General features: G+C 44.1%; 4 protein-coding genes across 7 annotated transcripts; 2 read left to right on the top strand and 2 right to left on the bottom strand.

Moving 5' to 3' along the window:
• The first annotated feature begins 1,309 nt into the window (after nt 1–1,309).
• Nucleotides 1,310–3,930, top strand: LOC102708271 (putative tRNA (cytidine(34)-2'-O)-methyltransferase). Of its 2 annotated transcripts, XM_040526923.1 has the most exons (8): nt 1,310–1,448; nt 1,560–1,669; nt 2,277–2,345; nt 2,461–2,519; nt 2,644–2,704; nt 2,792–2,845; nt 3,170–3,460; nt 3,557–3,930. In XM_040526923.1, exons 1-7 carry the CDS (start codon nt 1,310–1,312, stop codon nt 3,446–3,448), a joined length of 771 nt encoding a protein of 256 aa, XP_040382857.1. In that variant the 3' UTR covers nt 3,449–3,460; nt 3,557–3,930. The 2 variants fall into 2 exon arrangements, with proteins under 2 accessions (XP_040382857.1, XP_040382856.1); XM_040526922.1 differs by having other exon boundaries at nt 3,170–3,926.
• A 1,099-nt stretch (nt 3,931–5,029) lies between these two features.
• Nucleotides 5,030–7,314, bottom strand: LOC102714397 (receptor protein kinase-like protein ZAR1; the record flags this gene model as incomplete). Its single annotated transcript, XM_040527178.1, has 2 exons — nt 5,030–5,787; nt 5,865–7,314. Coding segments are annotated over 2 exons (2,067 nt in total), but the record flags the coding sequence as incomplete, so codon positions are not given.
• Nucleotides 7,315–10,231: 2,917 nt separating this feature from the next.
• Nucleotides 10,232–13,555, bottom strand: LOC102707990 (OVARIAN TUMOR DOMAIN-containing deubiquitinating enzyme 4-like). 3 transcript variants are annotated; one of them, XM_015840359.1, is made up of 7 exons: nt 13,269–13,555; nt 11,934–12,451; nt 11,705–11,826; nt 11,576–11,616; nt 11,378–11,476; nt 10,853–11,050; nt 10,232–10,769 (listed from the first exon to the last, which is right to left on the bottom strand). In XM_015840359.1, exons 2-6 carry the CDS (start codon nt 12,430–12,432, stop codon nt 10,885–10,887), a joined length of 927 nt encoding a protein of 308 aa, XP_015695845.1. In that variant the 5' UTR covers nt 12,433–12,451; nt 13,269–13,555; the 3' UTR covers nt 10,232–10,769; nt 10,853–10,884. The 3 variants fall into 3 exon arrangements, with proteins under 3 accessions (XP_015695845.1, XP_015695847.1, XP_006659568.1); XM_015840361.1 differs by having other exon boundaries at nt 10,232–10,714; XM_006659505.2 differs by having other exon boundaries at nt 10,232–10,711.
• A 6,330-nt stretch (nt 13,556–19,885) lies between these two features.
• On the top strand, nt 19,886–21,413 carry LOC102714118 (DNA damage-repair/toleration protein DRT100-like). Its single transcript, XM_006660197.3, has one exon. The coding sequence runs from the start codon at nt 19,888–19,890 to the stop codon at nt 21,019–21,021; it is 1,134 nt and encodes a 377-aa protein (XP_006660260.2). The 5' UTR covers nt 19,886–19,887; the 3' UTR covers nt 21,022–21,413.
• Nucleotides 21,414–24,147: the final 2,734 nt, after the last annotated feature.

Genomic DNA, 24,147 nt, shown 5'->3' with positions numbered 1-24,147 from the left:
TTGCTGATGTGGTTTAAGAGAGAGCTTAGAGTGAACTCTACCATTAAACATGCCCTTAGTTACTCGTTGAGCTCATGTATATGAAAGCAGGTACAGATAACATGTATAATTAGATAGTTTTTTATTGTTAAAAACTTTGTCATCATGGTAACTCCAAATTGACTAACATGGAGTACTAGCTTCCAGACAAAATCATTTTCTTGATGGATCTAATCAAGCCCCGCCATTTATCATAATATCTTTTACATTATGGGAATGTGATATTGAAAACAAAAACGATACATCACCAAACAGAACGTGCAACATGGTGGTCCAAGAAATTTTGTTGTTGCATTACAAAATCACTGTGATGTCGGACTATCGAGCTCCATCCAAGCTCTTGCACACTTATTAAACTCATGTTCAATGCTAATTCCTCGCGATTTTTTCCATGAGCGCGCTCAACTCGTGGAGATGGTATTTGGCTATGACGCCGAGACAGATAAAAATAACCATGGCCATATGTTATTTGTTACGAACTCCGTCCCTAAATGTTTGACGCCATTGACTTTTTTTATGTAAGTTTGACCATTCGTTTTATTCAAAAAATTTCAAAATATATCATTTTATTTATTGTTAAGTATACTTTTATGCGTATATATATCTTTACATATTTTTTAAAAAAAATTAAATAAGACGAATGGTCAAACGTATATAAAAAAATCAACGGTGTCAAACATTTAGGGATGGAGGGAGTACTTTTTATTCTTACCCAGAATTACAAAACATATAACTCATTCAACCCATTTACCCAACTCGCCCCTACACTGGCTTCTACGAGTTTATTTGGGTTACTATTGAAATCCATCTCAAACCATAGATGAAAATGTCTAGCCACAACAATAGGTGAGTGCCCATAACATGGGGCAATTCTAAACCAAAATAAATTAGAAAAATACTATCTCTGTTTTATAATATAATACTTTTTACAATATAAAACGAAAAAAGTATATATTTGCAACAAATCACGGGGGAATCTCAGCCTAAGAGTGACATTTGGGGGTTTTTGCCATTTTACCCAAAAGAAGAGCAAGAAAAGGAGGCAGATTTGCAAAGATAATGAAAACTGGACATGAAATCCTGGCCCAATAGAAAAGCAAGGCCCATAAACCATCAGAAAAGAGGCCCATAATGTAATTCCAATCCATGAAAACTTTGAACCATTTGGCCCACTACAATACATCGTCGACCCTCCCCTCCCCCATTGGAGCCTCTGGACCTTATCCCGGAGGACGCCGCCGCCACCGCCGCCGTCGCCGCCGCGGGAGAAATGGAGGCTGGCTTACGGCTGCGCGCCCTCGGCCTCTGCCGCGCCCGCGGCCACCGGGGACCGTTCCCCGCCGCGCACGGCGGCGGCGGCCGGCTCCCCCGCCGCCCGCGCCTCGCGGGGGCCTCGGCCTTCTGCTCCCGTGCGTCTCCAACCCTTTCTCCGGTTTTGCCTCCCGTGGCTGGCTGCCCCCCCCCCGCCCCCCCCCCCCCCATGGTCTTACGTTTCCTCCTCCTTGTGTGTTGTGTCCCAGTTGCTACGAGCGGTAACGGAGCCGCCGCCGCTGTCGCCGGACCCGTCGGGAGCGGCGCGGAGGTCGCGCGGGCCAAGAGGATGCTTCATGTGGTGCTGGTCTCCCCTCTGGTAATTAGTAACTGCTCGGTTTACAACTCCTTCTCGTCAGTGTTGAGTGTTCGATCGATGCTGCATTGGTGAAAAATGTAATTCGGCGTTTGCCTACTGTTGTTTGTGATTATGACTCCGGAATTGCAGCCATTCATATACTACCTCCGTCCCAAAATAAGATTAATTTTGTCCATTTTATCTTGTCTCAAAATAAGTTCATTTCTGACTAATCATTGCATTTTGTAGTTTGTGAATGTAAGAAATAAGTGCATTGAAAATAGATAAAGTAGAAGATAATTGTATGGAGATTTGATAAAGCGATGGTATTCTATTCTTGGAGCTTTCGTATAGGTATATGTGTGATGAGTGCAAAATGAAGTTATTTTGGGATGGAAGGACTATGTTTGAACATTTGGCTTAGGAATGTAAGTTATATCAGTGTAGGCCCGGTGAAAAAGTTGCATCAGTGTAGTACATTGCCGTTGTTCCGGTGATTACTAAGGAAAATGGTTGGAGAAGTGTTTTTAAAGCATCCTGCCTGAACTTTATGTTCTGCAATGTGGAAAAATAGATATGAGACTTAAAGAGTCGCTGGTTGTCACTGAATTATAAATGTACTTCATAGATCCCAGGAAACACTGGATCGATTGCAAGGACATGTGCAGCGTCAGCTGTTGGGCTGCATCTTGTCGGGGTAAGGTTAGTGTTTATTGATAGAACATTGAATTGTTTCTCGTCCTTTTCCTTGTACTGTTATTCATCGGGTACTATATGTGATCTGGAAATTTTATTTTTGGAAATTTTTCCAGCCATTAGGCTTTAAGGTAGATGACACGAAGCTGAAGCGCGCTGGATTGGATTATTGGCCGTATCCTATTGTTTTATGCATTTTACCTAAACGATACTTTTATATGCTTTATCCTAATGGTGCATTCATGTATCGTTTTCATCTTTAGTTTGAGTGCTAGTCAACCTTGACTATTTCTACTAAGTTATGTTGTTGTCAAGATTCATGATTCCTGGGAAGAGTTCCAAGATTATTTCATGAAGCAGGTGCACCCTTTTTACTCTTGTAATGGTGCAGCAATGTAGTTATCAACTATGCATGAATCTTGAACCAGTGTTTTTTTTGTACATCAGGATGGAGAAAAAAGGTTACTGGCATTTACTAAAAGAGGCACAAGCATTCATTCAGTGAGTAACTTCACTAATCATGTATCTTTGATTAAAAGTAAATCCTTGGGAACTTAGTTGCATTTTGTCAAATATTAACTAATATATTGAACTACTCAGTTAAATAGACAATGTCTTTTCAGTAGTTTGGTACCAACTGTTAGACTGTTATATTTGCAATGATTTTCTTACATGATTGATATCACAAACAGGCATTTCTGTACGAGCAATTGGACTTAATATCTAGAAACCAGATAAATATACAAATGCAAAGTGATATGTAAGGCAGATTCTTCGATTTGTTTATCAAGATTGTTTGATTACTTTATCCATCTTTTGGTTTAGGATTTCTCGTATAAGCCTGGGGACTGGTTAGTATTTGGCTCTGAGACGAAAGGTTTACCACAATCTGCCCTTGAGGACTGCTGTAGAGAAGGCATAGGTGGTGGAACTATACGAATTCCAATGGTGGAAACCTATGTCCGGTGCCTAAATCTTTCTGTTAGCGTTGGAGTAGCACTGTACGAGGCAGCCAGACAACTCAATTATGAACAGCTCAACTATCAGCCGGAGCTCCCGGAAGAAGCACAAGGACTATTCCCAGCTGAGGACATTTATGCGTGAAAACACTTCGTGGTACACTCACAAGAGTTGACACACTGTTGCTCCTGAATTCAATCCCTCAGATCCTATACCATGTGCTTTTACTTACGAACATTTCATTTTGAGCAGGAGGATATCATGGGATTCTCTTGAAAATTCAATCTGTTCATTGTCGAGTAATTATTTGTTTTGCATGCCATTTCAAAATGTGCACAGGACCCCTGATGTGGTCAAAGTACCATGCCATTAGTTTCATATACTAGCTGCAGTCAGAAGGTAATTATGTACTACTGCAGTAGTATTGATAATATGAGGCCTCCTCTGACTTGTCCCACACTGAGCTGTGCGCTTGTACTGAAACGATAAGTTTGTCGATTTGCATTTGCATATGCACAGATGTTTCGTTTCTGTTAAATCTGGTGACGAAGGTTGGTGAAGAACTTCACTGCTATTTAAAACTTCTGTCTGCTCACGAGCCAACTGAGATACTACTAGACCCCATCTCAACCGTGAATTTTATTGGGTGTCTGATTGGCCTGGACTCTATAAATGCCTGGTTCATCAGCAATTTGTCACTCTTATCTGGCAACGTTATGGTTGTTGGTCTAACTTAAAACAACGGCTTAGTGTTGTATTTGTACAATATTTTCCATCTTCTGCGGTGCTTCAATGACGAATGAACCAGAAATGGATATTTTAGCTAGTGGAATGATTAAGTTGGAATTTTGGATTAATTAACTTTTTGTCACCCGTCTCTTACGTCTAGTGATAATAGATTTATCATCCACATGTCATACACGTAAAGATCAACATGTCCCTAAAAGTGGCAAATAGGTAAATACCCAGTAGTCCTTTTTTTTCTGAAAGAAGTTAGTTTCCATTAGCATTCACCTTTATCACAAAATTTGAGATGACTACAATGTGAAGATCCAACCTAAGTTGAGTACGTGACAAACTTGATTGGGTCGATGCCTCCAATTATTGGGCATTTCGGCTCAACATTGGATCCTGCCGATGTACATGATGGCTCCAATGATAGATAAATCCATCCTGATGCATATTATTCTCAACAAGGATCCCAGGCTTGTCATTGTTAACAAAAGTGTGCTTTTGCCATCATAGCAACATGTAGTACTAAGCTGGATTTGGACTAAACCGAGTTCAATCTATCCTAGCGATAACCACTGCGTGCTGCTGTCTGTTATGCATGCACAGATGCACAGGCCAAAAGACAACATCCCTGACCAGATGGATGCAAAGCTCTCCCTGTGTCATTTTCGCATCTTTCCAGAGTCAACTGTGCCAAAGCTGAAGATGACACCATTGTGCTATTGTGCTCCAAAGTTTCGTGAGCTGTGTGACCCCAAGAAAGCCAGAGATTTTTACACTACAAAAGCATGAACAGGACAATGCCATGATGCCAAAACACAGGAGGAAAAGAAAATTAAGGCAGATACAATTGTTTGGAAGGGATCATCAATTACACTTCTGCAGAGGTTGCAGACTTGCAGCTGATGATGCAGCTAAAGAACAGTGTCACTTCTACTGCTGCCTACTGGGAGCACATCGGCGAATGATTCTGAGGATTCTTTAGCTTCTTTTGCCGCCATGTCTAATCTACAGAATTTGATGTTCTTGTGAGCTAATCATGGTTACTGGAAATGGAAGAGCTTTTTAGCTTGTTGGACTGCGCGATTAGGATGGAGAGGATAGCAATGGCGGATGTGGTGGAAGATGGCCGGATTAGCCGATCCGGTCGAGGCTCTCGGCGACGGCGCGCATGCGGGGGCGCAGCTCGGCGTCGGGCTCGGTGCAGCCGAGGGCGACATGGAACACGGCGAGCACCTGCTTCTTGGCGTGCACCTCGCCGAGCAGCGTGGGGTCGACGACCTCCGAGAGCGGCCGCTCTTCCTTGAAGGCGCGGCGCACCCACGTCTCCAGCTCCAGCCCGCCCTCCCCTTCCGTCGGCTCGCGCCCGGTCACCGCCTCCAGCAGCACGACGCCGAACGCGAACACGTCGCCCTTCTGCGTCGCCGCGGCCGCCGCGCCGCCGGGCGTGCGGAGCTCCGGCGCCACGTACGCCAGCGCCGACAGGGCGCCGCTGCGCAGCGCGCACGCCGCGGCGCCGAGCTTCTTGGACTGCGCATTCTTGTGCGTGCCGGCGACCAGGCGGGCGAGGCCGAAGCCGGAGACGTGGGGGCGGAGCTCGTCGTCGAGGAGGATCTTGGATGACTTGACGCAGCCGTGGACGTACCGGCGAGGGCTGCACTCGTGCAGGTATGCCAGCCCCCTCGCCGCGCCCTGCACGACGGACAGCCTCATCGACCACGGCAATGGCGTCGGCGACGCCGTCGGGCCACCTGGAGCAAAGAACACGGCGTTAGCTCCGGATCGAGCCCAATGGGAGTTTGCTAGAACAGATTCGTCGTCGCGTCACCGTGGAGAGCGGAGTGGAGGGAGCCATTGGAGAGGTAGTCGTAGATGAGAAGCTTCTCGTCGGGCGCGTAGTAGTAGGCGCGGAGGCGGGCGACGTTGGGGTGGCGCGCGCGGCCGATGGCAGCGGCCTCCGTCTCGAACGCGCGGCGCCGGCGCCACCCGGAGTCGGAGCCGCTGTCGCCGTCGTCGGGCTCGCTGAGGCGGCGGACGGCAACGGCGGGGCCGCGGCCCGGGACGACCCTGTACACGATGCCGCCGCGGCTCTTCCCGACGACGTACGCCGACGCGCGCAGCAGCTCCTCCAGCTCCATCCCGAACCCGTCGTCCACCGCCACGAACACCTCCCCCTCCTCTCCGCCGCTGCGCCGCTCCTCGCTGCTGGCCAGCGTCACCGCGCCGCTCTTATCCTTCGTCGACTCCTTCTCCTCGTCCCTCGCCGTCGCTGCGCACCGCCGGCGGCACTGCCACTGCAGGATTATCCCGGCGACGATGGCAACCACCACAATGGCAGCAAGAATGGGCACCGTCGGCGACGACCGGCGCTTCGGCGGCCTCCCCACCGCCGCAGCCGCACCAGGGTTGATGCCGCCGTTCGCCTCGGGGATTCTTGGATCTTCCTTCTCCCCGGCGCACTCCACCTTGAGCGGAAAGCCGCAGAGCCGTGGGTTGTCGTCGAAGGCGGTGGGGCCCTGGTTGACGAGGGAGCCCACCTGCGGGATCTCGCCGGCGAGGTCGTTCCCCCGGAGGTCCAGGCTCACCGCCACCGGAATGCCGCCGAACTCCGGCGGGATCCCGCCGGTGAAATGGTTGTAGCTCAAGTTGAGCACCCCAGAGAGACGAGGCAGCCCGGCGATTGCCGGAGGCAGCGACCCGTTGAGCTGGTTGGAGGACAAATCCAGCCGGGACAGCGACACGAGCCTCCCAACCCCCGCCGGAATCTGGCCGGACAGGAGGTTGTGCGCCAGGTCAAGCGCCGCGAGCTTCTGCAGCGCCGTGATGGCGACCGGGATCTGGCCGGCGAGCTGGTTGTAGGGCAGCGAGAGCGTCACCAGCTCGGAAAGCAGCGACAGCTCCGAGGGGAGGTACCCCGCGAGCGAGAAGTTGGCGAGCTCAACCCCGGCCACCCTGCCCCCGCCGCCGTCGACGCAGGTGACGCCGGACCAGCCGCAGGGGTCGTTGTCGGCGTCCCTCCACGTCGAGAGCGCGCCACCGGGATCCTCCGACACCGCGAACTTGAGCGCAAGAAGCGCCAGCCCGTCCGTGTTCAGCGCCGCCACCTCCACAGCCATCACCACCAACAACACCACCACCACCACCCGCGCAGCTCCCGCCATCGCGACGACGGCAATGCCCGCCCCCCGCCGCCTACACCACCACCACCGCGACCAATTTACAGCACTGCCACAGCCATCGCAGCCTGCACAGAGAAGAGGCAAGAAGAAGAGGACAACCGGAGGAGTGGTGAGGTGGGTTTAGGGAGTGAGATTTAGGCACGAAATGACGTAAATACCCACCACGAGGGTAGGTGGCGGCGTGGGTCGGCGTCGTGATTTATGTGAAACGGGAGGGGTATTTTGGGTACGTGGATTTGAACGCAGTGGCGCACGGGGAACAGCGCTGGAGGAGGGGGTGAGGTGGAATGGTGGATTCGACGGCTTTGGGGTGCGACTTTTGCTAAAGTAATTAAGCGTGTGTGTCTCCCTCTGCATGTGGGGAAATCTCAAGGATTATAGTTAATCCCCATGATTAATAAACTGGTTAGTAAGTAGTAGTACTTGTTGCAGCGAGAGAGTCAGACACTCGGACGTGTGCTCGTGCCACTGTGGGGTGGGCCCGCCGTGTCAGACCTCCTACTTTATAACTGCCTCTTTTCGCTTTTGACTATACTTATAAGTCAAAAATTAAATTTTTATATGTTAATTTAGAGTTGATTTTAAGGTTTTACGCCGAATTTTATTTTCTAGCATTGGCTTATAAAATTTTTATTTATAGATTTTTTTTATTTACGGATATATAGTTTTTTCAAACAATCGCTAAATAGGGTATCTTTTCCACGGAACCCCTAAACAATCGCTCAGCAGCAGTTCGGCACATGCGCACAGTACTAGTACAGGTAGTTAGTACCATTATCCTTTTTCTACGTGTTTTGAAATTTGCAGCAGTGGTAGCTGCTTGGCCTTCAGATCTGCATCATTTTTTTTTTCCCAGTAATAAAGGATTCGTAGAAGCTGCTACTGTTCGTGTTGTGTGTGTTGTTGCGGTGCACGGAGGCCGGGCCTGCGTCTGCGTGCGAATGTGTGGAGATGGATTCGGCATCATCGGGAAAGGCGGCGTGGTAACGCGACGACAGCGGTAGCGGCCAGAAGAGAAGCGGGGTGGGGTGGGGTTGGGGCAGCGCGCACCGGCGCTGCCGCCGGCTCGCCTCACAAGGAAGGCAGGGGGCTTTGTCGCCTACTAGTCCCAAACCATTTTGGTGGTTTGAGCTCCGATTTGTTGTTAGAGTATTTCCAACCCAATGACTAGGATATTGTTTCTAACATTAATTAAGTTGACATAAGGGATGAAAAATGATATGGCAAGTGAATAAATAAGAAAAAAATAAAACCATGTCTTGCATGAGACATGGTTTCTACACAACATTCAAGATATCATGTAAGATAAGTAGCATTAAATTAAAGTATAGAATAGTGGTATTTATATTGGAAGTGTAGTGTCTAGTACTAATTTTTTAATGATGTGAAGTTTATGGAAACTACGTCTAGTGTTATGGGGTTGGGAATATCCTTAAAGCGTCTTTTGAGAGAATGACTAAATTTGATTTTTTTTATTTTAATTTATTTATTTATATTTAAAAACTATATATTTAAATTAATGTGTACTGTAGCAGACTCTCCATTCCTACTCTCTAGATCCTCATGGCCGAAAGGATGACTCTGTGACTAATCATGTGAAATTCACAAATACTAATCCTGCTACGTGGAAGGATAACTGTTTGGATTTGGTCATTGAAGAGCCATGTTTAGCCATGTAAATAACAACTTTTTAACATAATTGGTAAAATTTGATATGACAAGTTAAATTGATAGTATCTTGAAGATGCTCTAATGTCAGCACCCAAAACTGGTGTCTTATTGTACTGTATATTTACAAGTAAAAATTAATTTTAAATATATAAGATATATGTATTTGGCTATAGAAATAAAGACGGAAAAAAATAATTGATAGTAAATTTGGTAGGACAAGTTAAATTGGTAGTAATTTTATTATCTACCCCGAAAGTGTAGGTGGGCCCAGAAAAAATGTTTTATGGGGCCCGCAGTGCACCACGCGGAAGGTCCCTTGACGGACAACGGGACGAGGACAACTACTCGGGCTTTCAAGGACAACGGAACGGAACGGTGATTTCGGATGGTGAAGATCCCGAGCCGTACCGTTGAAGTGCAAAAGTAAACCCGTGGAATTAACTTCTTGTGTTCTGGTTAGCCCTTCAGGAGATTGATTTACTGGGGGCATTCCAACTGAAACAGTGAAAACGATTTCTTGTTCTGCAAATCCGGATCCTCTGCCGTCCGAGGGTAAAGGCAAAAGGAAGCGATTGCTATGCACGGGATTGAGCTCGAGGTGATTGAGTATTACCAATGGTGAGCTTCAGGATGGCTAACGAGTCAGCTCGGTCCGTGTGCCTAATAAATAGTAACTCACTAAGTATATGTAGTTTTGATATAATTATGAGACTAAATGTTAGTGAGTTAAGTTCAGGAAAAATGCTCTTAAAATTAGGGCAAACTTTACCGAACAGAATTCAAATCTCTCGGTCTCTCCCCAATGGAATTCGCAGCGGGCCACATTTCTTCTTCGGGTTTTGATGGATCGCGTGCTTCTAAACGCGTGGCTCATAAAATATGGAGTATTATCTCCACCGATTAGAAAGGACATTAACTCACATAACAGTTCGGAGGAGCGAGACGAGTGGCAAGTTAGTCATTCTTTCTGTCTGATGGGCTCGTGCGATTTGAGCCCGCCGGCCTGATGAGTCGGCCCAGTGGCCCAGGGCAAAAAAAATCTTTTTATATTAGAATGAAGCTGCAGAAGCGGCGAACTACTGAGCAGCAGCACAACGCCCTCTCCTCCATTGGATATTAAATTATTAATCCCTCTGCATATTTTATTTACCACAGTTCTATTTTTGAAAATCATGTCTTATTTAAAGATATATGATCATTATTTATTTTATTATGATTTGATTTTACTAAAGAAACTTTAGATATGACTTATAATTACTATATTTGTACAAAAGTTTTAAATAAAATGAAGAGATCCTAAAATTAACAGCGTCAAGTAAGTAAAACCAATAGAGTATTAGTGAATTCATTAGCTCAGGTTCAGATCGAGTAAGACGCATGAAACAACGAAACAGAACGTCTGAACAAAACGATTGGCACCAAAGCTTTGCATCAGGAGACCCCCGTGGCCACTGGCATTTGGCAGGAAGAAAACATCATATCCTACCATTTTTATTCACAAAGCATGAATAAAGTCAGTAAGCAGGATATCGCTATAGTTTACAGGCTTAAACTCTTAAAGGTACCTAGTTGCCTGCAGTCAGTGCAATGAACAACTGTCAAACAGGATTCGGTCACCCGTAAGTATGCCTATGCTGCCTTGTCTGACGTTTCATCAGAAGCATTAGTGCAGAAAGGTTTCAATTTAGGTTCTTTCAGCAGTTTCACATTCAGAAACATATGCCTTTGTCATCTGTTGCCATCTCCGTCCGTTCATGAAGCCTGACCACAGAGCCATTCGAACAATAAAGGGCCACGACAAGCTTAATCAGGGGGGTCGATTCTTCTGCTTTTAACAAGATAGGCAGTGTCAGTTTGCAGATCACAGATCCTCCACATTCACACTAGCGCAAGATTGTCAACTGTCAGTACTCCGATACTTGTATATGCATGGAAAGAAAGGAAAATGGGTTAAACCAAAACCTACCATTTGAACATTGAACTCCAAAAAATCATAGATCATGTACTGGGAGCCCCTTTTGCTGGAATTTGTAGAGCATCATAATGACCAAAACCATCATATAGAACTTGGATTGGATCTTCTTCCCCATACTGTTGGCCATATTCAGCAATTGCTATTAAACCACCGGCATCATCATCATGCATGTAAACCGTTATTGGCATCCTGAGAACAGAAAATGATGTTAGTTCTCTAGTACTCCATAAGACCACAGCTGCAGACAGCTCATGAGTCTATGCTGCTTGAATATCTCATAGCCACGTTTTCGCTCCACCAATATGGGTTTGATTCTTTTTAGCTGTCTGATTTTTTAAAACCCAACCATCCTAAATTTAATCAATTCAATTAAAAATATCCAATCCATCATGTTTCATGGTGACGTTATTGGAATTTAGGGCCTAAAATGTTTTTTACATGATTATATATCACCTTTTTCCCGCTTTTAAATCAAAGCAATTAGGATGCAACAGACCCTATTACAGCATTACTTACTCAAGAACATGTGATGCCATCAACAATTCTGGCTCACCGCCCCACACATGTGGATGCCTAATGTGGGACACATATGTATCGAAATCTCCCTCAACAAACCTGCAATTCGGTATTACATCAAAACACAGAAGTCACAGGGATACAAGTGATGACAACTTACAGCAACATAAAAGATGATGAGGAAGGTTATCAACTAACCATTCCGATTCTTCCCGTCTCTTAATAAATTCATCAGCAACCTAAAAACAATGAAATTATACCTGAGCTTTCTGAATGGCAACAAGACAAATAATCAAAGTATGACTATAAATAGGAAGCAAGCTATACCATTGCCCTCAATTCGTCAGCTAGTTTTCTCTGAAGATCTTCATTAGGTATGGATCTTCCTGCCCTAAAACATGCCCCATGAATCAATGAGCGGAACAAACATCTTCCATCTCCAGCAATCCCTAGGAATTTTGTAAACATGTTTATCAGCTAGATGTTATGCTTTGACCATTCCCAAGTTCCAAATTAACCCAAGCAAAATAGCTAAACCTAACAAGTGAATACTCACCTGTTACTGAATAATCCGTATAGACTTCCTTCCCATGAGTTGAACTGGAAGATGCTGCTGAATCACTTATGCTTATCTCCACAGGAACCTCATTGTTTGCTATTCCAGAAACTGCAAAACCTAAGAAAAGTCCACCAGCTGTACCTCCAATTTTATGGTGCAAACCTCTCCAATTCCAGTTCATACTAGAAAATTTGTCGCGTGAATGCATGTCCATCTTCATATTTAAACTACCCTCTCTGCCTGACAGTCCACAACGGAATTGCCGACCCACTAAGCTGGCAAAGTACCTCAGACTAGGCCGCTCAGAAGATTTGATATTCCTATTAACAAAACAATCGACAGGACCCAGCTTCACATGATAACTCGGTGACTGTGACTGTGAACACTTCCGTAGTGCTAAACCCTGTGTTAATCCTCCATGAAACTGGCTAGATTGGGAATACATGATTCGTTTAGAAGATCGCCGCAAATTGACTATATATGAGTAGAGCCGCATCCAGTTGAAGCAATATCACCTGTGTTTGAGTGGCCAAATTAAATGTTAAAACTCATGCAACATGGTGACATTATTCTAGTATTAATATAAGAGCACAGGACAGAATCCAACTAATGTAGATCAATCAAGTACAACATCAGCACCACCACAATTTTGTTCCCAAAAGAACTGGACCTCATCTTTTGACAACTTTAAATAATCATACGCCAAATTTGAATTTTAGAGCTTAATTTTGAAGTTGATTTTAGGGATTTTTCATCGTAGTTTATTTTACAACACTTGTTTTTAACGATAAGAAAGCATATGTAAAGTTTTACCCAAAACTTACTTTTTAATTGCTAATATGTTCGTTTCACTTATGCTTACTATAAGTGAAATAATAACTCCAATCCACATATATTCTTTTTTTTTTTTTTGAAATAACAGGGCAGACAACCGAGAGGAATAAAGTTGTGAGCTACTACTACATGACTTGGCTGAAGAATTAATTATTCTGTTAGTTTCAAGCTACCTGATAAACAATGCAAAAACCTAGCACCCTTTGCTTGTTACTCCGTATGTCCTTTAGGGACAATGCAAGTATGGATTTCATAATACGGAGCATATATTTCGACGAAACATGAAAATAACAAAAGCATTTACAATCATCCAAAGCACCTATTTTCGACCCTAAAAAAGCATACGAAACATCAAAATTATCACAAATGCTGCGCACCATCCTACCGGCACCAAATTCTCAGCACAATCTCTCAATGACGGGCTGACGGCGGCACGCCACACGTTCACTAGCGCATAACACAAACCTTTGTGCAGACGAGAAAATCAGATACACATACCAGCGCACGAACTCGACCAAATCCAGCGAAGTAGAAGAAGAAGAAAGAAGAAATCGCCAGTGCTTGCAAGAAGAGGAGACGCCAACCGGTGGTCTATAAGATTCTCTTCCCCGCCTTGCCCTTTCCTTGCGTGGCGAGGCGAGTAGGAGTGGAGGAGAGGCGAAAGGAGAAGTGCTCCGTCGGGACGCGCGCGTGGGCCGGCTTCGCTTCGCCGCGGGAGGAGGAGGAAGGAAGGAAGGAAACGATCTCGCGATCGCGATCGCGAGGGAAGGGAAGCGAAGCCATTGGAAGCGGGGCTGCGGGGGACTCAAGTTCCCGACGGTCGAGAGGATTCCGGAACTAACACGACAAGAGGCACGGGGATGGTGGGGTGGGCTTTGCTTGCTTGATGGGCCTACCGGGCCCGAATTGGGCTCTGTATAGGCCTGATCTTTTGAAGCCCATATGTTTAACCACTTGATGGGCCCTCTTCGGTTTGGGCTGGGAAGGGCCTTATGCATGTGTGCGCCACTGTTAAGGTGTGTTCGGTTCTAGGGTTGAGTCTGGTTGGCACGGAGTCAATCTTATTCTTAAGGTTGTTTGGTTCGTGAATAGGTAGTATTGGTTGAATCGAAGAGAAAAATATTTCTTCTAGATCTTGTTTCAGTTCGTCAGTCAAAATTGGCTGGACCCAACAACCCACTCGGATAGAACTGCGCGATGTCAGTGCTGATGGGTTTTGAACGAGCGGTAAGATCATACGGAAGCATGTGGTGGGGAAGTGGCTTGCCGACGTCATGACGTGGCTCGACTGTCTCTTTGTGGATATGCCTTTCCCCCTAAGTGCAAGTGGTCTCATTGTCACCGCGCCCACTCCTTTCTAACTTGCGGTGGCCTCATGACAAACGTCGTCCATCCTACTCCTTATTTATGTCTTTCACCTAACAAAAAATATAGGTCAATTATTTCCTCCAACCAAACATACAAAATAAAATTAACCTATCTGATAATCCTATAATGACTCTAACTCATCCAATCAGTCCACAACCAAGTACATCCTCAGGGAGTTGAGGGAGTAGCAGTGCTTTTCACGATTAGGACATGTCTCTGACTGTGAGCAATCAAACATACTGTCAGCAATCATCAAACTTATGGAGTGGCGGATATGCACGAACCCCAGATCCAGATTCATGGTGAACTTTGATGGTACTTGTCTATCCGTCCAGCCCATTCGAAATTTGGATAGTTAGCCCACCTTTGAAAACGAAAAGCTCGTAGTTCCTTCACTCACAAATTAAATTATCAAGGGCTAAAAGATTATGCAGTAGTTGTTTTAGGGTACAAATAAATATAATAGTTCTTCTAATGCTAAAAATATATTTAAAATTGTTTTATAGGAAACTCATAAATAAAAAGTTTCTTTGTGGAAATTACGTAGCTTAGGGGTCCGAAAAATGTGCCGCTCAACGGAAAAACACCTCTTTTGGAACACACAAATTTTATAAAACCTTTATAGAAGACAGTTCTATTCCTTCGATTTTCTTTCCAAATCCAGTAAATCAGATAGACATTTTTTTAAAGGAACGGCAGCGAAGGCTGACGCACATACTTCTCTTTACCTTTTTAAAGCCTTTGCACACACGCAATATAGGTTTTTAGGTTTCTAAATAATCTCATTTTACATTTATTTTTATTCTTATAGAGTAATAAATAACTTAATTTTTTTTAAAAAAAACTCTTTCATCTTTTATCGACGAAAGAACACAGTGCAGTAGTGCGTTAGGGATGAATTAATAATGTACGAGTCAAGACAGGGACGTGCCCTGCCTTCTGTCTGCATGGGATGACTATATTATTAATCCCGATTGATTAATCCCCCGACTTGATTTAATCTGGTTCCTAGTTTAGGTGCCGAACCTTGCGCGGGATCATGAGTGCCGGGCCCACCGGTCCAGCTGTGCTGCCCGGTTCCCCATGACCCTTGTCTGCATGACCCCGGTCCAACGCCGCATTGACGTTGTTGGCTAGTTGCATCTTTGCATGTGCCGTGGTCAATCACAGGTCAATTATTAACACCATCCCCAAAACTTTTTAACCGCCACCTATTTTCCGTTTCCTTTTTCCATTACAACATAGCCCCACATGGTTCCCCACCATCTACTAAACTATATGTTTTCCATAAAAATCTACTTATATAACATTTTTTATTTCTAATATTTCTAAAATAAAAATTTTAACTTTCCAATAATAAATCCATTGCATGTATAAAAATTAAATAGATATAAAAATATCAGATGATTTAAAAATCTAAATTCTCCATATGTTACAAAACGGGTCTATGATATTTGTTTTAGACATAGGACATTATGACCTTCTCATCGCTTCTTGAGAGAAAAAAATACTTGTGCTTAAGAGCAGGTAAAATAGCAGGCTATAAGCTAGCTATAAACATATTTTAAGTAGATAAGAAAGGAGAGAGAAGAGAAATATGGTACTAATTTATAGCCAGCTGCAGCACGGACTTCAATACACAATGTGTGTATGACATATGAGATGGTATATATTTTGCAGATAACTATTATATGAGTTGGCTATTAGATTAGTTATAGATGAATTGGAGCCAGTAGTTGGCTGTACTATTAAACTTGCTCTAATGGATCCTTAAAGCATGCCGATTACAATTTCCATAGTAGTCTGCTAGGCAGTCGGTTAATTTGATCATTCTTATTCCGACTGTACACAGCATGTGTACTTATGGCTTGTAATTTACGAACAGCTTTCGATTTCCTATCCTTCCAAACAGCACCAATTCCATAATTTGGATCCGGCAGACCAGCCACGTGTCCGAGAACCAGCGGCGCGGTCACGCTCGTCCATGTGTGCTGCAAAGCGAAAACCATGGATGGATGCGGCAAGTGATCGGCACCCATATGATCCAATTTATCCATCCATGTGCACGGTTGCGCGGTGGCCGGTCGGTCATCTCCGCCGGCGTGTACCACGTCCGTCGACCATCCATGCGCTCACACAGGGACGGGAATACGGCAGCACGTGCCCGTGCCCCGGCATCACGCACGTCCCTGTCTCAAAGCGTCTCCGTCTCTCTCAGCATCAATTTATTGCTATTTAGCTTCGTAATTATGTTCGTTTTAGATAAAGATAATGGGTTATAAATCTATTTTATCCTGATTTTCTATTAAAAATATATACTAATAAATAAATAAATATTATTTTTAAGTACACTTGATGACTCTTCTACGGATGTTGTCATTAGCCATTTCTAAAAAATATATATTAAATGTTATTAATAGTTAACGTTTTAAAGTTATACTTATTCTTATTTAAAACGAAAAGAGTTACAAAACTAAAGAAGTAGCTAGTATTAGAGCGCGTACAAATGTGTATATTAACTGACTCTCTTAATCGTCACGCGAGCAAATTTAGTGACGTGGAGGAAAAAGAGGGAAGGAGAGAAAAAAGACATTGTCATGCATAACAATAGCTTAGAGTCGACTCTTAGCATTTATTAAAAAAATGTAGGATGGATAAAAGGAAACTAACGTAATAAAAAACATTTTATTGCATTAATAAAAAGAACTATAACTAACTTTATTTTTATACATATCATTATTAAATAGACTTTTATTGCTGACGTGGATCATATAAGAGTCGATGATAACTCTGCCGCCAGCGGATAGCTCTCTCTCGTCGGACACGAGTCACGCGACAGAACAAGCTTGCCCACTTCAACTATCCGTTTTAAAATGTCAAAAATGTCCTTTTTTTTCTTGGTCACGTACTAGAGTTAAGATTTTTAAATTGGACCCAGCAGTAGTTTATACTAGTAGAAGGTGTTTGCTTGTGCTGATTTTTAGGTTGAATCATGTTACCGGTGTAAATGGAAACCAGTACATTTATTTAGTTTAGGTTGATTGGAATCGGATACCATGTTATCAAATAGCATCTTAGAAAAGCGATATGCTTGAGCCCTTACTAATACGTATCTCAATGATGTGAGCTCGTATAGCTTCAATAAACACTGCCACTGTCACTCCCCTATCCTAGCGCATCTACACTAGGACTTCTCCACGTTTACAACACCCAAGGCTTTTCTCGCTAACCACTTCTTTGCTCTTACCTTAATAGGTAAAAGCACGACTTTGTGCCACGATAAGAATGACGGGCGATCTGGAGTTCTAATATAAGGTCTGACGTCACATTTATCCTCGCAAATGTCTTAATGTGCACGGAGAAGACACCATCGAGGAGGTTTATGTTGTTAATCACATACAACTTTTATCAAACCTTCGCAAGTGGATAGATGCCGCTGCGTTAAGGCGGCAAAAAACCAATAAAGCGATACATTGTTTTACGCCAACATAGTAATCGATCCAACTAATGTTTGAAACGCCATGTTACAACCAAACACTACCTTACACCTTAGAGCAAGTTTAATAATATAGCCAACTGTTGGCTTTAAATCATCTATAGCCAATTTAATAGCTAATTTATACAATAGTTACCTATAGACATATACTACATAATTGATATCCGGTTCTACCCATCATACATACATGTATCTCGAACTCCGTGCTGCAACTGACTATAAATTTGTAGTCCATTACTCTTCTCTGTACTCCCTTATCTACTTAAAATATGCTTATAGCTGACTTAGAGCATTCCTAACAGCTCATCTAAATTTAGTCATCCATATCTTCATTTGGATGATCATCTAAAACACGTTCATCATTCATATCCCTGTGTACTCCAGCAGATCATCTATATATAGCATCCTCTATATCTATTTGGAGGATTGGAGAGAGAACATCTAAATATAGAGTTTCTCTCTCCTAATATGGATGACATCCAAAAATAGATGATGAGATAAATGTTCTGCTGGAGCTCAACTTTTACTCTTCATCCTCTATTTCTAGGATGGAATCTAAAATGAAAGATGGGATGAATGAGCTGTTGGGATGCTTTTATAGTTTACCATTATACCTGCTCTTAGGGTTTAATGACAAACACACTTTGTAACTAAGTAAATATATGGTATTATTTGTCCTGCATTATTTTTTCTTAATTATTCTTGTTTTTTATTGTTTTTATATGTACGCTTCCCGAATAAATAAAATTTGTATTTTCGAGCTAAATGGCTGCGAAGCTTCTCTGGTCCCAGCCAACCCCTATCAGATCTCCAGATTGGAATCGCTTGGAGGTGGCACGGGCCAGCCTGCCATCATTTCGATTCATGCGTGATGGATAACTCCGCACATCATCACATCGTCGACGAAGGGTCATCGTGGTTGCGATCGGGGGGAAAAAAAAGGGAAAAAACCGATGGCTGCGAGAGCGCGATCCACACCCACACCCACACCCGTGCATTGAATACGGTTCAGTCCGAGGCGAGGCAGATCGCGCCATCATATCGCGCTGCGAGCGAAACGAGCAGAGTGACGCGGGCGCACGCAGCCGCTGTCTGTCGGGTCTGGCGCACGCAATATCGGTGCGAGGAGAGAGATATCACTAAAATAAAGGCTCCCTGAATGCTAGTAATATGCCCTTCACCGGCACGGCACGTGCCGTGCAGAGACTCGTGTCCCCACCTCGTCAAATGACGCATCAATCCAAATTAGTATACACATTTATCATCGTCAGAAACTATGCTGGTGTTTGTTTCCATAAGTACTAGAACTAATTTACTAAAACATAAGTCTACCCTGTTTATTTAGAGAGACTAAAAGAGACTAAAATCTTATTAAATGACATACTCAATAGTACATAGCACACACATATATATAGGCCTAGAGTAGTAGAGTATGTGTACTGTAGGCTTTTAGTCCCTTTTAACACCTCTCCTAGGGACTTATAGATCTATGTAGTTTTAGTCTCTTTTAGTCATTCATATTTGGTATTTTAGGGGCTAAAAGGGACTAAAGTGGAGGGACTTATTGATTAGTCCCTCCCCTATATACTATCTCTGTTTTCTAATAATTTTATTTTTTGTTTTTTCGTGTCCAATATTTAACCGTTCGTCTTATTTGAAAAATTTATTAAAAAACTTAAAAAAATAGTCACACATAAAGTACTATTCCTATTTTATCATCTAGTGACAATAAAAATATTAACCGCAAAAAAATTCAAATAAGACGAAAAGTCAAAATATTATATTAAAAAACTAAAAAGTGATCTTATTTCGGGAGAAAGACTAAAAAATCTATAAATTGAAGATAGCTTTTTAGATGGTTTAATATCTACTATGGTTCTAAATGAAAAGACTATAATACTACTTAGTAAATATTGTAGAATTAGAAGTGAGTGAAATACGGGTTATAATAGAGAAAATCTTGAATGAGCGGTGTACCTAGTATAATAAATTTTGAATTCTAAAAAAACAATAATTATTTTGGAACGAACGGAAATAAGATGGGTATTTTTTGCACCGTGAATGAAAGCTCCATCGGCGATAGTCTATAGAGATTCTCTGATTTTTGGCACTAGCTTTTGTGGGCTAAGCTAAAAAGACAGAAGAATGCTTAACGAACGCGCTTGGCGAAGGGTAAAAGTGTCATTTTAGCACTCTGCCACCCTCTACTAAAGCTCTGCGAGCTCACCACTCTGCAGTGACAGTGAGCACACCATGGCATCTCCCGCTCCAAGCCTGGCCGCGCCGCTCCTGGCGCTCGCCGCGCTTGCTTTGCTCGCGTCCGCCTCCGCCGCCGCCGGGTGCTCGGCGACCGACCGGGACGCGCTGCTCGCGATCCGCGCGGCGCTGTCGGAGGCGCACCTCGGCGTGTTCTCGTCGTGGACGGGCAGCGAGTGCTGCACCAACTGGTACGGCGTGAGCTGCGACCCCAGCACCGGCCGCGTCGCCGACCTCACCCTCCGCGGCGAGGCCGAGGACCCTGTCATGGCCCCCGCCGGCCGCCCGGCCTCCGGCGTCATGTCCGGCTACATCTCCGACGCGGTGTGCCGGCTCGACCGCCTCTCGTCGCTCATCCTCGCCGACTGGAAGCAGATCTCCGGGGCCATCCCGCCCTGCGTCGCCACCTCCCTCCCCTACCTCCGCATCCTCGAGCTCCCCGGCAACCGCCTCACCGGCGAGATCCCGCAGTCCATCGGTAGCCTCTCCCGCCTCACCGTGCTCAACCTCGCCGACAACCTCATCTCCGGCGCCATCCCGAGCTCCATCACCTCCCTCGCGTCGCTGAAGCACCTCGACCTCACCAACAACCAGCTCACCGGGCGGATCCCGGCCGACGTGGGCAGCCTCGCCATGCTCAGCCGCGCGCTGCTCGGCCGGAACAAGCTCTCCGGGCCCATCCCGACGTCGGTGGGCTCCCTGACCCGGCTCGCCGACCTCGACCTCGCCGAGAACCAGCTCACCGGCGCGATCCCGGACAACCTCGGCTCCGCCCACATGCTCACCTCCCTCTACCTCGGCAGCAACCGGATCTCCGGCCGGATCCCGGCGAGCCTGCTCCAGAACAAGGGGGTGGGCATCCTGAACCTGAGCCGGAACGCCGTCGAGGGCGCCATCCCCGACGTGTTCACCGCCCAGTCCTACTTCATGGTGCTCGACCTGTCCCGGAACCGGCTCACCGGCACCGTGCCGCGGTCGCTGTCGGCGGCGGCTTACGTCGGCCACCTCGACCTCAGCCACAACCGGCTGTGCGGCACCATCCCCACCGGCCCGCCGTTCGACCACCTCGACGCCGCGTCGTTCGCCAGCAACAGCTGCCTCTGCGGCGGCCCGCTCGGTAAGTGCACGTAAACCACGCGCGACAAGCCCAAAGCGTGACGTGCCACAACCAGAGCCGTCCGATCGATCGGAACCTGATCGAATGTGTGGTGTGTGTTGTGCCGTGTACGATGTTAGCGAAAACCTATATACGTGCGACGGTTAATTGCTTAATTAACTCTCTTGGGCTATAGTTTTGGGTACAATATAGAACAAGATGAAAAGTCTGTGCCTAGTGTGTGTGTGTGAGCAAGAGGGAGTGGTTAAGAAAAGAAGAATGTTCCTCTTTTCTGCCTTTTTCTTCTTTATATTTTCAACTTTTGTTTTGCTAGTGATTTACTTGATAGTTCTACTTTAAAGCTTGGATTGTACAAGTGACAAAAGCATAAGAAATACTAAGATCTTGCATGAGAAGTTGTGTTTCACATTTTGTACCTTTGAGTACGTACGAACTGATCATATGGCTATGTGGGAGTTAAATTGTAATTGTGATTGTACTTTCTCTCTCTTTTTTTAAAAGAAAAATGCACTACTACAAATTATTTTTCTTAGACAGCTAAATTGCGATACTCTTTAGACAACCTTTTTATGAAAATCGATTTTTACGAGTCAGTATGTTAAGGGGGGTTTAGATGGGGCTAAACTTTTTAGCCTCATGTCACATAATATGTTTGGACACTAATTTAAAGTATTAAATATAGACTAATAAAAAAACTAATTTTATAAATAAATGGTAATCCGCGAGACGAATTTTTTAAGTCTAATTAATCCATAATTAGAGCATGTTTACTGTAGCATCACATAGGCTAATCATGGATTAATTAAGCTCAATAGATTCGTCTCGCGAATTAGTCCAAAATTATGGATGTGTTTTATTAATAGTCTACGTTTACTATTTATAATAAGCGTCCAAACATTAGATGGGACAAGGGACTAAACATAAGTCCCGTATCCCAAACACCATCTAAGCTTACCAATTGGTTAAGGAATCTTGGACACACACCAAAATTAGAATTACAAAATTAAGCCTTCATGTCTTCGACCATATCCAATTCATATCAGATCCAGAAATTCCACGTCATTCCACGAGTTCAGAAATTCTAGAAAACAATAGTGAAAATCCATGAGTTCAAACAATTTCTAAAAAATAATAATCAATATTCACAAATTTAATTCAAATTCATGTAGCTTTAGAAACTCGCACTCATTGTGTTGGTGGTCATAAATGTAGCCCTTGACCTCTTCGTCTCCCTCATGGAGAACAATGACTCAAAATGGGGAATTACCTCATGGTTGACATATTCAGGAGGCCGCTAATGTGAAGAAAGTTGTTGTGCACTCAACTAAGTTGTGTGAAACAACCTTTTTACTGTGTTTATTGTTGGATCCACCATCATCTCCCTTCCACACAACTACATTTAGTGAGTGTTGCTACCATAACCGACGAATCTTTTGTCCTATCACGCCAGCATGACTAGATTTGGTATCCCATACGACGCCACCCCACCTGATCTAGAAAGATTTGGTCTTGCATCGTAGGATGGATGGAGGAAGTTGAACCCTTGTTGTTATGGAGAAAAGGACATCGATCACTCAACCAGCCTGATTCTAACCCTTCGACTACTGTTGTTGTGGATGAGTTAGACGAAATGATGCTCGGGGATAGATTGAAGAGGAGGCCAACCAACTCACCGTCATGGCACAAATACACATACAGTGGATCTGATTGCACATATCTGCTCCATATTACCGCATTTGCCTACCTACCCATTGAGATATGCCCGTCATTGTGCCTCTCTTTGTTACTACAACCGCCCAATCTCTTGCCGCCCCGCTCCTCCTATGGTGTGAGGTGTGTGTGAGAGAGAGCTAGGCATGTGGTCTAAGAGAGATTGGAGAGGTAGGAAGGCAATGCAGCATCGTTTTGGATATTTGAGAGAGAGTAGAGCCATATTCGAGTAGGGCGACACAAGCGATGGTTCAGAGTATGGATGTGGTTTTCTTTTTATGACGTACTTTTTTTTTCAATCATGGCTATTTTACACGTGTCTTCTCATACGGTTGTCTATGAAAAAAAATGGTTCTCACCGATGATCGTGACCTTCGATCATTGCTGTATTTGTACATACTATTCTTATTTTCGTACATAAATTTTTAAGTTGCGATCGTTATTCAAGTTGCAAAAGTCGCAATTTGTAGCTTGATTACTTGGAATTTGGAGATGCTTCAAATCAAACGACATGAACATCAGAACATATAACTAAGATTACAGGTACTCCTGGATGCCTGGATCTGCATGATCATCGCACAGTGATTTTGTCCCCTCTGCCATTACGTTCACCGGTTATGTAGCCCCGTTTCCTGGCCACCCTCCGCGTTCAATCCATCTGCCCCCTTGTCTCGTTCCTTAATCAAAGCTCCGCAATAAATTAGCCCAGCCGTGATCAACTCAAATTGAAAATGTTTGGTCTGAAGGATGAGAATTTATTGATGCTTTTACTTGCAAATCATATAATAATAATACTAATAATACTTGTTTAATTCGCGAAAATTTTTGGGTTATGTGGATGTTTGATCGGATATCGGAAGACCATTTCGGTAACTAATTAAAAAACATTATATAGAGTGTCAGAAAATCACGAGATGAATTTTTTAAGCCTAATTAATAATCATTAGCATATATGAGTTACTGTAATGGTTATGGCTAATCATAGACTAATTAGGCTTAAAAGTTCCGTCTCGAAGATTTCTTCTAAACTATACAATTAGTTATTTTTAAACTATACTTAATGTTCTGTATATATGTCTAAAGATTCGATGTGATAGGTGAATTTGATTTTTAGGAACTACATGGCCTATATCATCGGAATTAAGCATTTCATTTGATGAGCTTTGGAGCCTATTGCTCCGTACATTTTTCTGTAGCTGCGATGAATCTGTGAGAAATGGACCGTGCCTGCTAATCTGCCCTGGCCGATGGTCCATGTGGACCCGTCCTTCTTACTCACATTTTTTAGCCGATGAGCAAAGCATGGACAGATTAACTTTGGAAGCAACGTGTACTGTTGTTACACATGGTCAGGTTTGTTTGTCTGCTTATCAATTATAACCAAATAATTTTAAGCTTAATTTAGAGTTCATTTAGAGGTTATTTTATCA

The sequence above is a fragment of the Oryza brachyantha genome, chromosome 8, assembly GCF_000231095.2.
Source record: "Oryza brachyantha chromosome 8, ObraRS2, whole genome shotgun sequence".
NCBI classification, from domain to species: Eukaryota; Viridiplantae; Streptophyta; class Magnoliopsida; order Poales; family Poaceae; genus Oryza; species Oryza brachyantha.
The sequence above is the reverse complement of the archived record's forward strand: the minus strand, read 5'-3'. Positions and strand labels throughout refer to the sequence as shown.